At 39.6% G+C, this 13342-nt stretch overlaps 1 protein-coding gene across 1 annotated transcript; it reads right to left on the bottom strand.

Annotated features, from left to right (window-relative positions):
- Window positions 1-240: 240 nt before the first annotated feature.
- LOC145394800 (2-Hydroxyacid oxidase 1-like) lies at window positions 241-12276 on the bottom strand. The gene is made up of 9 exons (XM_080268591.1): window positions 12140-12276; window positions 9468-9619; window positions 8712-8832; window positions 5765-5899; window positions 4927-5061; window positions 3853-3985; window positions 1974-2090; window positions 1053-1164; window positions 241-430 (listed from the first exon to the last, which is right to left on the bottom strand). Exons 1-9 carry the CDS (start codon window positions 12274-12276, stop codon window positions 363-365), a joined length of 1110 nt encoding a protein of 369 aa, XP_080124717.1. The 3' UTR covers window positions 241-362.
- Between the last annotated feature and the right edge of the window lie 1066 nt (window positions 12277-13342).

The raw sequence follows: 13342 nt of genomic DNA, 5'->3' as shown, positions 1-13342 counted from the left end.
CATGCAAAGTTAATGCCCAAAGAAGGGGTGATGGTGAGGCCTCTTAGCAGACAAGAACAGATCCCAAGAGTTCATTGTACAGTCACATACTAAAGCTTGCTTCCCTCTCCTTCCTCTTTCTTACTGCAGGATTCATAAATGCTTGTATTAGATGTAGTGAACAAAGGTGTTTTTATCACCTACAGATGAATGATAATGTACACCTAACTCCACTGCATCCCGTTCAAGTGTTAATGAATTCTGCTTTAAAATAGAGGTAGGAGACGCAAACGGACTTCGGTGCAGTAACTGGATTTAGTTGTGATAAAAGCTGCCTGTCTTCAGCATAGGTTCAGTACTTTTTTGAAACTGTGTGTGCTGATTCAGAGACGTGAGTAGTACTCTTTACGAAGAACCATGTCCCTTGTGATGTCCTTCACTGTAGCACAACCTGTGGGTAAATTCTGTTAGATACTGTTTTGTTAGAGATATACAGTAAGCTTATTGTACTGTGTGTTGCAATTATGTTATGGGTCTTGTCAGGAGCATAGGCAATTTATGCGCAGTCACCTGTGACGTACCTTTGAATGTGTCCAGGTACTATGTCTTGATTATGTATTGTAGAACTGCTTGCCAGTACCTAGTATGTGCAGACTAGCTACTGTTATTAGGTGTACCTGAGTTTGTGGTATACAGAGTAGTACTGTTTCTTTGGGGCTATGAATCAGGGGAGAAAAAACAGCACACCTCCTCCTGCTGTGCTGTAAGAGGTACGAGGTTGCACGCAGTATATGCTGGGTGTTGAGGTTATGTTATACTCATAGTAATACAGATGGTTTATAAATATTTAAATCAGTTTGCAGTGATAGTGTAGGCCAGATTTTAAATGGTATCGGTTGTATTTTTGGATAAATGACAGAGACTGGCCAGTGATTCTTGAAACCAAGAACAGTAATAATTATAATCTTCGGAACCCAAACAAATTTTCCAGAATGTTATGTAAGTTTCAGATTTGTTTGATCATAAAGTGGGATGATATAGTCTGCAACTGTATCATGATGACATATGCTTACCCGAGAGTGCCATGGTCGAGTCCAGCTCCTGTTGTAGGATATTCAGGATGTTATAAGCCCCTTCCTCACCCTCACATGTCAGCCCCCACAACAGCGGACGCCCGAGGAACACCTGCACACAGACACAATAGCTCTTATTGCTGTAATTTAGGAATTCCTGAGAGTATTGGTTCTTTGTATTGTATGATTTACCTGTATGTAACTTGCATCTGTGAAGAAAATATGCAAAGTGATATCTGTCTATCTGCCTACCTCTCTTCTGTCTATCTATCTTGGGGCTCTTTAGCATATACAAATTAAAGAGATGTTGGGGTAGTGGCTTGGTGTCAGGGTATTCAGTTATAGTTTTCACACTTTATGCTTGATTTACCTCCGCCAGGAGGTGTAAGTTTTACCCCACGTTTGTTTGTTTGTCTGTCTGTCTGTTAGCAGGATTACTCAAAAAGTTGTGAAAGGATTTTGCTGAGAAATTTTTGGAGAGTTTGGGTATGGCCCAATGAACAATCAATTAGATTTTGGTTGTGATTAGGAATTTTTTGTTTGTTTGTTCACACCATATCTCCAAAAGTTCTCAATGAATTTCAATGAAAGTTCGTGGAAGGGTGGGCCATGGGCCAAGAAACAATTGATTAAATTTCGGGGTGGATCAAGATCCTATGGAACAGTATCTCCAAAAGTTCTTAATGAATTTCAATGAAATTGCGTGGACGGGTGGGCCATGGGCCAAGAAAGAATTCTGAAAATTTGGGGGTGGATCCGGATGCGACATTGGCGGAGGCATGCGATCTCCTACTGTCCCTCTACTATTTGTTGGTTTGCATCTCACCTCACCTTTTTAGGTGGGAGTATTTAGGATGATGATGAAGTATTATTCATTTCAAGAAAGTGAGAGAGAGAAAGAGGGAATAGTGCAGTACGTACCATTTGAGCACCAAGGGCAAGAGCTTTAAAGATGTGTGTGCCTGAAGAAAATCCCCCGTCAACATACACCTCACACCGACCATCCACAGCCTTGACTATTTCAGGCAGGGCTTCTATCTGGTTTGGGAAGATATTTAATGACTTGAGATGTCTTTTTCAATATATTCTTGCCTTCTAACAGTTTTTTTTTTTTTTTTTTTGGCTTTTCATTGATTTTAAAAACTAGACAGGTTAGAAAAAGCTTTAATAAACCTCTTCAATATGAGGTCTTTTCCAGGTAGAATAAAATAATCTGATAGCGACTAGACTTAAATACAAAGGACGTCATTCAGATTCAAGAGGTAAATTTCCACACAGTGCGGCTACTTCATGTTTTGCAATTCTTTCATGGTGAATTATCAGTAGATATGAATTTTCAATGTTAGTTTTACCATACTAGCTAGTGTTTCAGCTAAGAACAGGAAAGTAAATAGTGCAGAAAGAAATACATATGAATATCAATGAAGCATAATATGTGTAAAACTGAAGTTAGCACGACTGAATACTGTTGAGAAGTGGGATTTGCTAGTTAGGTGGTCTGGACATTTGTAGATGTTCCTGTTTACCGTTACGAGTCATGTGGAGAGGATGGAGGATGGAGGGTGAAAGACTGACGAAGAGTGTGTATGTGAGTGAGGTGGAGGGGGGAAGAGGGAGGGGGAGGCCGAGGATGAAATGGAGGGATGGAGTGGATAGGTATATGAGAGAGGGGGGGTGTGAGTTGGGAGCAGGGGCAGTGAAATGGCGGGGGACAGGGCGACTTGGAGGCGATTTGTTTGTGGTCACCCAAACGGGATTGAGTCGTCTGGCAATAGATAGATAGATAGATAGAGTCAGAGTTGCCAGTTAGTCTGCTATTGTGAGTGTGGTTACATGTAAGTTTTACATTAATTTTTGTGCTCTTTTTCTCAATAATGTTTTAATTATGTGATTGCTTGTTAAATTATGTATCGGTACTTTAATTTGTTTGCTAAATAATTTAATGTGTTATGTAATGTAAGAAAACTCTGGCATGTTTTAGACGTCTCCGACTTGGTAACTGTTGCAACCGTGCTCCCTTGGGAATACACCAGAACCGCGGAGAAATATACATCATTCTAGAACAATGCAAGCTTATATAAGGATGGGGAAGAGACTAGAGCAGGGTCAGTCGGTTTTCAGTTCAGTTTGAGTGTAGTGCAGTGTTAGTGAAGTTTGTATATGCTTGGTACTTGTGAAAATAGTGAAGTGTTGTTGGGAAGCATTAAGTGTCAGTGCAGTTGGTGAAGTTTGTGTATCTTCGGTGTTTGTGAAAATAGTGAAGTAGGCAAGCATTATGTGTAATTATTTTGGAAAATATAGACAGTGAACTTAAGAAGCCAGTGTTTATTTACGATGCCAGGACTGATTTTGTGTACAATGCACCGAAAGGCTGGCCATAGGAAGGACAACTCACTGGGCAACATCATTCCTGTACCGTACTGCTGCTGGTGGAGCCTGTGGCAGTGTGGGACGGGGACGTAACAATATTATTATTTTTTTTTTCAGTATTAGTTTTATTGAACAAAGTCTACTAAAAGAAAGTATGTTGTTATTAAGTTTCCAGTAACAGGCAGAACGAAATATAATGGGGTTTTATGTATTAATTGGAGTGTATTTTAACGAGGTGTTACTGTACAAATTACTTTCTCATAATACTGTACCACTTGTGTGAGTGACTGATTACTCCTGCCGGATATGTCTTGACTGAGGAGCCAAGCCCAAGACGTCCATGGCTCTGATGTGCTAATAAAAGTTTAATGCTACAAAAACAAAAAACTTCTGTATTGTATAGTGAAGTTTTCTGTTACAAGATACTTACTGTTGGTGGCACACCATCCACCTGGCGAGCACCGTGGTTTGATACCCATATGGCCGCCGCACCAGCCTCCAGACCCAGCAGGGCATCCTCTGCTGTTAGTATGCCCTTCAACACAATGGGTAGTTTGGTTAGCCTGGAAAATAATGTTAGCTAGTGAGGTTTATTGAGTACAGAGCACTTAATACTATATAAGAATACAGCACAGGCAGCATTCAGTACAATATAAATGAAGGATGTGTTCCAAAATGTCACAGTTTATCATACACCTAGCACTGTAAATTGTAGAAAACTGGCAAACCAGCTTTGTGTTAAGAAATGGAAGCTTACTAGCCCATACAATATTTCTGTAGTTTACTGTTTCTTATAATATGAACTGCCTGCTCATCTGAATCTAAACATGTTTGTATACATAACCTTTAATATACCATCAAATCTCATTAAAGCTTTCCTTAAATTTGGACAGTCTTACTTTTTCATAAACCTGTCCAGTGCAAAATGTACAGTATAATCTCTGATTTCCGACAGTAGATGGTGTTGTGCCAGTAATGTAGGTAGCCTGTAATGTGGACTTGTGTAAGAACACCTTATGTCACACTTCAGTACTCTTCCCTTTCTGAGATAGTCTCTGGTGCACACAGGGACATTAAGGTGGAAGGTCGTGCTGTTTACTGATGTTGTTTATTATCCTGGTTGCACTCATGCTTTATATATATATATATATATATATATATATATATATATATATATATATATATATATATATATATATATATATATATATATATATATATATATATATATATATATATATATATATATATATATATATATATATATACACAGTATATGTATGGTGGTCTAATGATTTTGGCTTTCTCAACCAGATGTCATACATAACAGTCTACTTCTGAGGGGCAGATGGCATTTATTGCTCACATATTGCCACTAAGGGGCAAGTAGCTACTCACTCTTGCCTTAAATGTATGGACTGAGCAACTTAGCCAGGGGCCTCGACACTTGCGATGGGGTAGTACTAGATTGGATACATAGATTGATGGTGTAAGAACTTCTTACCTCTTAAGCCAGGCAACATCTCCCCAGTTGATGGTAGGATCAAATAAACTATTCATGTATTCATATACATCAAACCCGCCAGCAGAAGTGTTCATCCTGCTTGACATGTCGTTGTTTGTCACGAAATTAGCTGTCCTGTAGTGGAAATAAGAGAAACCCAAATGAATTAATGGTGGGCAGTATCAGCACTGTCTAGAATTTTTATCTTCATCGTCATCCTAACTTATTTCACACTGAAAAATAGAATATGAATTTCACTCATGATTCATTTAAGTGTTTCAAATAATTGTAAATTGGGAATGTAGTAGGATTATTACAGTACTGTATTTTTGTTACACCTATACTGTATTTTTTTTTCCCTTGAAAAATCCATCATGTTTAAGTTAGAATCATATAAGTAAGATATTGCCTACACATTCTAGACGCTGAGTTTTCTAGGCTTTAGTCATACACTAGAAAGGGTTTCTTCAAAGCTGAATTGTCTGGTAGTAACAAGAATAAAATACAAGATGTCACTGTAGTGTAGTGTAGGTACTTTACTGAAAAAGGGCACGCATGAAGTGAATTGACATTACCTTATTGTTTTATTTATTTTATTTTATTATTAACTTAAATTGACTTTGGCAGTAGGAGTAAAATGGTAGTCATCACTACTGTTGAGGTGTTAAGCCGTGCATGCAGACATTACGCTGATGGGATAGTAAACATGGTCATTAGTTGTTATGCTGAAATAAGTTGCCAGGCATATCAGTAGCAAAATCAAGTATATCAGTAGCAAAATGCAGTATGTTATTGTAAAGGTGTTAAAAAAGCCGTGCATGAAGCGAATTAACATTACTTTAAGTGTGAGGGCAGAGTAAACTTGGTCCTCTTGTTTTCTCTGCGTATGCCAGCTATGGGTGCATCGACTGTAAGCACCACTGCTGAGAACCCTGCAGCCTCTGCTCTTCGCACTTGTTTGGCTGTTACTTCCCTGGTTTGGGAGTATAATGACTGGAGATATTATTCAGTAATTCGGAGATGACTGTTTGTAAAATTACTTTTCTTCTTAATCTTATGCTTCAGTTGCTCATTAATATGTTTCTCCACCATATTCCCTGTACTGTATTGTGCTATTGCATCATTTAATCGGTGTATGATAGTGTGATGCAAAGAGCATCTAATATACTATAGCAGTAGCCCTGTGTGTGTGTGTTCTTACCTAATTGTTCTTACCTAATTGTATCTTTACAGGAATGAGTCAAGTTCGTACTGTCCCGTGTCTTAAACCATATTTATCGTACATATCCTTAAATTTGTGAATTGTTTTGGCACACACTATTTCATTCGGTAATGCATTCCATTGATCAATTGCTCTGTTTGGGAAACTGAATTTCCTTACGTCTTTATCACCTCTCTTCTTATGCAGTTTTTTGCATTGTCCTCTTGCTGATGCTTCCCCATATGTTAAGTAATCATTTATGTCTATTTTCTCCTTCCCTGATATGCATTTATATAGCATTATCATGTCACCTCTTTTCCTTCTCTCTTGTAGTGTTTGTAGATTCAGTTTATGTAGTCTTTCTTCGTAGCTTAGGTCCCTTAATACTGCGTGGTCACTTTTGAAGAATGGAGGGTGATAAATTATATTGTCGATATCATTTTCTTGCCTAGTAAATATATGATCTAGTACTGATGGTATGTCATGTCCTCTTTTTCTGGTGCTTTCTTTTACATGTTGTGTTGGGAAAAACTCCTGCACAAGGTCTAGGAGCTTTTGGTCCCAACAGCTTTCCTGGCTTTTTATATCTAGAGTATTCCAATTTATATTTGTATTGAAATCTCCAATTAGTATAATTCTTTCAGATTTCTCCTCCATTCTATGTAATAATGCTCTTAAACTGTGAATTGTTTTCTCTGCCAGATCTCCATATTCGCCTTTTTCCCAAATGTTTGATTTCGGTGGCATGTATAAATTTGTCACAGATACCTTCCCTTGAGACGTCCTAATCTCTACTGCGATCAGTTCTACGTGTGAGGGTACATCTAGTTCTATATCTATGACTTGCAGATTTTTTTTTGTTAATATTATAATTCCTCCTCCTTTTTTAAAGTTCTATCTCTTCTCCATATACCGTATTCCTCTAGGTTTAGTGCATCGTTTGATATCCTTGGTGTTAATTTTGTATCAGTTAGGCAAACAATATGTTTTTTTGTTTTTTTTATGTGACCGACTCTGGGCATAGGCTTCACAGCCTGATTTCAAGGCCCAGTAGTCCTCCTACGTACCGCACACCTCTACATGTCACCACTTCGGCGCTAACACCCATCGTCCATACTGAATACATGCTAGGGCTGTCTCATATAGGACTGATGTATTGGTATTAGCGGGGGTATTTTTACGACATGTCGGCTGGTCTTCTGGTAGATCAGTAAAGTCTGATTTTATGAAATTCAAATCCTTAAACTGTTCCCTGCCTCAGCGGGATTTGAACCCGGGTCCGTCAGGATTGCAGGCCAACTCTCTACCGATTGAGCCACCGCCTCCCCCTCCTTTTCTTTGATATAATCATTCATCTCTAGTAATTTAGATACCATTCCATCTACGTTAGAGTACATCAACGTAATCATCTTGTTTACATACTTGTCATAACTTGGGTCTACTACCTTGCTACGTTTTATTCCCTCCTGTTTTTGTACCACTTTCGAACCTGCAATCCAATTACTTTGTAAAAAAAAAATGTGTTTCTCTCTTCCTCTGATCTTCCCCCATTCTTTGTGTGTGTGTGTGTGTGTGTGTGTTTTGGGCAGCCAAAGCTACACATTCAAATCGCACCAAAATTGGCACAAAAATCGCAAAAAATTCGCTGACCTGGAAAAACTTGGTCCCATCACGATTGAGTAACTTTTACTATATTTAATGAGCGATCACATTTTGACCAAAAAAACGCCGCTCCTGGCGCCCGGCATAGGATCTCCGTAGAATTTTTTGCCCATAGGTACAACTAAAATAATTATACTACAGCAGTAGCCTTGTTTCTGTGTGTATTTCGGACTTGCGTTCGGACAACTTGGGTTCCATTCCCAAAGCTGCAGATAACACGAACAATTGGTTAGCTGCAAAAAATCCAAGTGAGAACGTTACACTAGAACAGCACATACGTGAGAGCCCTCCGCAGGGGCATGTGCGAGGGGCCCGAAGGGCCCACGAGCACTTGTACAATCTATTGTTCAGAACATTAATTTTGAGATAAAGTTCAGTCTCCGTGTATAATGCAAGAAATACTGCATATTACGTTTATATTATAGTGGTAGGTGGTGGCGACCATCATCCATTCTCTTGATGTAGTGCTACCTACTTCTTCCTACACCATTTATCATTCGTTATCTGTGTCTGCCCTCCTCTATTACTATTTTTCCCATCTTTCCTGTCACTTTTTATAAATCTTCTTTCCATTTAAGCTGGCATTACATTAAGTGACAAGCCTAATCGTTTCCTGTAAGCCAGGAAACCATTTACAACGCTGGGTGGTAACTATATAACCAAACCATACGTGTTCCCTGTGCCAATAAGTGGGTTGGCGGAGGGTTAGTGCCCCTCTCCATAAAGCAACTAACAAAAAAAAAAAAAAAAAATGGCCACCCCTTATGGGATTCTGGCGCCTGGCTATACATAGATAGGCGTTTATATTGGCTTTCAATAATGTATTATCTGTTTCCATGCGGTTCTCATTGTTCTAGATTCTATAAACTTTTTTCACCTCATCTATACACTAATTATGATTAGCCTTGTCTCAGTTTCTTACCTGTCCTTGTAAATGCGGACCTGGAAGAAGCGTAGAGAGGATGGTGCGTGTTGAGCAACTTCCTCAATGCTGGATGTCGAGAGGGAGCTCATGGTAAAGACAGTGCCAAATCTTTCTGTGGCTGATTAGGGAAAGAAAAAAAGAAATGTTTCAAGACATTTCCCTATTTCTTTGATGATTGGTACTGACCTAGACTTCGAATATTTTTCTTATTAAGGTCTGATTACGGACTGTACATTGTTGGTATGGAAGCTCTTCTCTTCTGTATGTATAGTCTTCCTTATAATCATCTTGGTAATCTTTTTTTCCCTCCCAAGACTGGGTTGAGGTAGGATCCAGAAAGAAGGAAATAAAAGTATGAAAGTGGGAGCCTTGTCAACAACAGTGGAATGGCCCACACAGACAGTCACACATCATTCAAACCCATGGAGTGTTGGCTCCACCTCACAGGCCTAATCATCTGCTCAAAGTTTATTTTGTGTTCTTATTAATAGACCCACTTCATATTTCCCAGCAAAGTAGAATCATTTCACTGACTGTCAGGTGCAAAAGGTGTCAAACTCTTAATTGTAATGTGTTGCTTCAACTAGTCACTGTTATCGGCTTTCAAGATCTTGCCTTTTCACATATCACATCCATCCACTTATCAGAGTACCCCACCATTTATGCATCATATTCATTATACAGTACAGTACAGTATTAGGTACAATACAGTAGTGGCTTTTGAACATAAAGGTTAAGTATTGTTAAGCTCACCTCTGGCATTAGCACACTCCCCATCTGTACTTGCCATCCTCTGCATAGCAGTGGGTGCAACACCAATCGGTGCACTGACAGTGTGACCGAGTATGGTGGTGGACGTGCTTCTCTGGGACAAATCACGCAGAAGCCGCGGACGAATGTACCACCTGGAAAACTAGGTGTGATTTGGCTTGTTCGTACCAGAATATTTATGATATATCTGTGTAACAGGATGAATATGTGGCTTTGAGTAATTCTTATCCATGTGTTTATTTATTTGGATGCATACCTAACTACCAATACACTTAAAACTTATTTTGTCTGCCACCAGTTTGTTAAACTGGAGGAAACATGCCATCCAAAAAGGCACTGTAATATAGATATAGGTTATATCTGCGCAGTAAAATTCATAGTATTACATAAGGTGGAGGTCATCCTTCAGGTAGGAAAAAGGGGTCTATGCAAATTCCACCCGAGTCAATTCCACCCACGAAGATTCCTCCATGACAATTTCACCCATGCCGAAAAACTGAAATGAAGATTCCACCCATCTAAAATATATTTATTAACTTCATCAGTCAGATATAAGTTACACAAACTAAAACAGATATAACTTTGTCATGAGTTATTTTATTTGTATCAACTTTAAATGAGTGAAATTTATGGGCAATGTTCCTCAGAAAAGCTATCTTTTCATCACTGCTGTAACATGTTACCAAATTCTTTATTCTTCCATCAAAAATTATTAACTTTATCAGTCAGCTATAACTTACAAAAACTGAAACAATTATAACTTCGTCATGAGTTATTTTATTTGGTCTGCTTAAAATGAGTGTAAATTATGGGCAATGTTCCTCAGAAAAGCCATCTTGTCATCACTGCAATAACGTGTTACCAAATTCTTTACTTGTGCGTTTATAACTTAGTATTTCTTGCACTTCTTCGAATGTGGGCAATCTTTTTTGAATGATGGCTTCTCCACCGAGTGCCTTGCAGAGCTTCTACAGATTTGGGTGTGTGGATGTGATGGATGAGCGCAAAGCGTTGTGAAAGCCTTCCACTGCATTGTTTGTCCTTGGTAGGTCGTTAATGACACCGTCTCTAACACTGTACATCTTCATGGGAAAAAGCGGCTGATCCCTCCTTCGACGAGCACCTCGTCCCCGCGTAATTCCAATGTAGATGTTTTCGAAATATGCAATATATTCAGCAGAGATGTCTTCATCATCAGACAGTTTCTCAAATGCATTAACAACATCGGCAACAGGCAAGAAAGCCAATGCAGTGAAGCTTTTCATTTTAAGTGCGAAATTTACGTCTGTATTGTATCTCATTCGCACACCAGTGTCACATACTGTACTTTCCGCCAACATGACTGACCTAGATGAAACGAGCACCCAACAACTGAAGCAGATGGAAGCACTGAGGTGAAACCATTCTGCATTCCCTTTTCAAAGTCCATCATACAATCAAGAAGTAGGCCTATAGAAACTTTGTCTTCTATAGTTCACTTCATGTTTGTCTGCAAATAGGGCAAACAAACGTGGAACCCAAGATTCTCCGGTAACTGCACGTAAAGTGAACAGCTGACACCATATGTTTGGCGATGAATTGAATATCCCGTTACAAGTCCATGAACGAGATTTCTTGAGGTCGTCCAAGCCGGGGCGTGCTGCGAATATTAAGATACGGTCAGAATCGCCAACACCGCTATCGATAGCCAAGAACAATGAGCCATCCTCGAGAAACTTATATGAATCCGGAATTTCGAAGCCATTCCGAGGAACTGGAAGAGCTGGGATTCCTGATGATTTTTTTTCTCCAGTTTTAAAAGTTACGTTAAATTCCTTGAAGTGAGGGCAATTGTGACCTCGTTATCTCAGCCAGTGGCTTAATGTCAGCATCAATAGCTTCTCGTGTGGTAATTAGTCCCACATCTTGAACGGTATCTCCCATTGCAGTCACCATCCTTTGAGCTTGAACTCTTGCACAACCTTCTGGATGGTGGTGAGCGCCTGTCCTTGCATTTATTATGGGTTCCTCTGCGTCCTGAACCGTATGAGCCCGAGCTCTGCAGCCATTATAAATATGTTCACATCGCCAGTATAATTTTGTCTTGGTGGGGTTGTCTTGATGCTTTTCATAAGTGCAGCTCTTCTCATCACAGAGTTTCTTTTTGCTCTTGTCAGTTTTAACAAATGACTAAGGCATCTCGCTTATATCAAATAGCAGGGTCACAAAACAGAGACAACCCAGCCTGAAGTTCAGGGCAGGCAGCAGACAACTGACAGACAACCAACTTGCTGCTAAGGACAGCCTGCAGACAACTGACAGACAACTCACCTCCAGGTCAGGGCAGGGTACTTATCAGGTGAACAATCTCTTAACTCAGAACAACTGTCAGATGGGGGAATCATCGGGTGAACCATCTCTTAGCTCAAAACAAGTGTTAGACAGGGGTGACCGATCTGTTAGTTCAAAAAAGCTGTCAGATGAGGGTTTTATCGTAAGGGGAATTTTTCACGTGGGAAATTATTCTGGAGGAAATCTTGTGGGTGCAATGTTCGTCGGGGAAGTTTATCTGGGGGAACTTACGGTATACGGGAAAAAGATGATGTTGAGGTCATTTTTATCATGGTAGCCTTACATACAATCCTAGCACAAAGCAGTACTGACAAAGTTCATACCGATTCATTGCTTCCTTGTTTTCCTTGAGTGTGACCTCATCCAGTGCCCCAGACTGGTAGTAGGTGAGAACACTGAGAGGGAGTAGCCTGCGGGCTTCTTCCGCGTAATCGCTCACACACACTAAAGGTCGTGCCATCCTCAGCTCAGACTGACCTGTGATATGATAATGTAACAGATCCATTGAACACAGTTTGTAACTATTTAATTTTCAGTACAGCAGCCTACTGGCAGCACGCACTTCACCATCCATGCTTCAATACTTACTCATTGCTATCCGAAGTCATTTACATTCTTCATCTTTTTCAGCTACTCGTACCGCATTCTCAGTCCAAAGTTGAAATAATTCTCAGTGTACCTTATAACCATAAACTTAAGTGAATATCTTTCTCAGACATGATAATATAATTTTTACCCAGCATTGACATTGAGCTTCCTCTTCGCATACACTTCGTCATGTTGATTTAACCTACTCGAAAATTGCGTCAACAACATACAAACAAGATTCTCTACACATTTCCCTCCTGGTTCGTTCTCACCTCAGTAATGATTTGGAACAACACTGTCCCAATGTGATGGGTTACGTAAGGCTGGGGTGGAATGGTTTAGGTTGGCCAGAATGTCATTTTTGGTGAAGTTAGGTTTTGCACTTCTCTTCTTGACATAGTGTAATAATTTCATACCCAGCTTAACCAGTTATCAAGGCCGTGCACACGGGAGATGGGGGTTAGGGGCTTTATCCCTCCATTTAGAAAGAATGAAAAGTTCGAATGGAAATAATGCTAAATACGAGTAATTAAAGTAAACCCTGTTGAGAATCTTACGAGATAGAAAAGTAATAAAAAGAGTTAAAAAGTTCTACAAAATATAAGAAAGGACGAATTAAGAAGTTTCACGAAGGTCCAAAAATGTTTTGTTCAATCATTCAATCATTTTCTGTGGCATCCCACGGGATGCATAGGGCCTCGATGAACTCTCTCCACCAATATTTGTCTCTTGCCATCTCCTTCAGGTCCCACCAACACTCCTCTCCTGCTTTTCATTTCATAGTCCTCAACCAGGTTTTCCTCGGCCTACCTCTACCTCTTCTTTCTCTAGCAGTCCACTCTGGCACATCCTATATCAAACTACCTTCTTTTCTGTATATGTGCCCCAGCCACTTCCAGCGAGACAGTCTCACATATTCATTAACTGGTTCCACTCTC

This window comes from Coenobita brevimanus, chromosome 4 (assembly GCF_032717465.1).
Source record: "Coenobita brevimanus isolate Jiangsu-jjx chromosome 4, ASM3271746v2, whole genome shotgun sequence".
In the NCBI taxonomy this organism is placed as follows: Eukaryota; Metazoa; Arthropoda; class Malacostraca; order Decapoda; family Coenobitidae; genus Coenobita; species Coenobita brevimanus.
The sequence above is the reverse complement of the archived record's forward strand: the minus strand, read 5'-3'. Positions and strand labels throughout refer to the sequence as shown.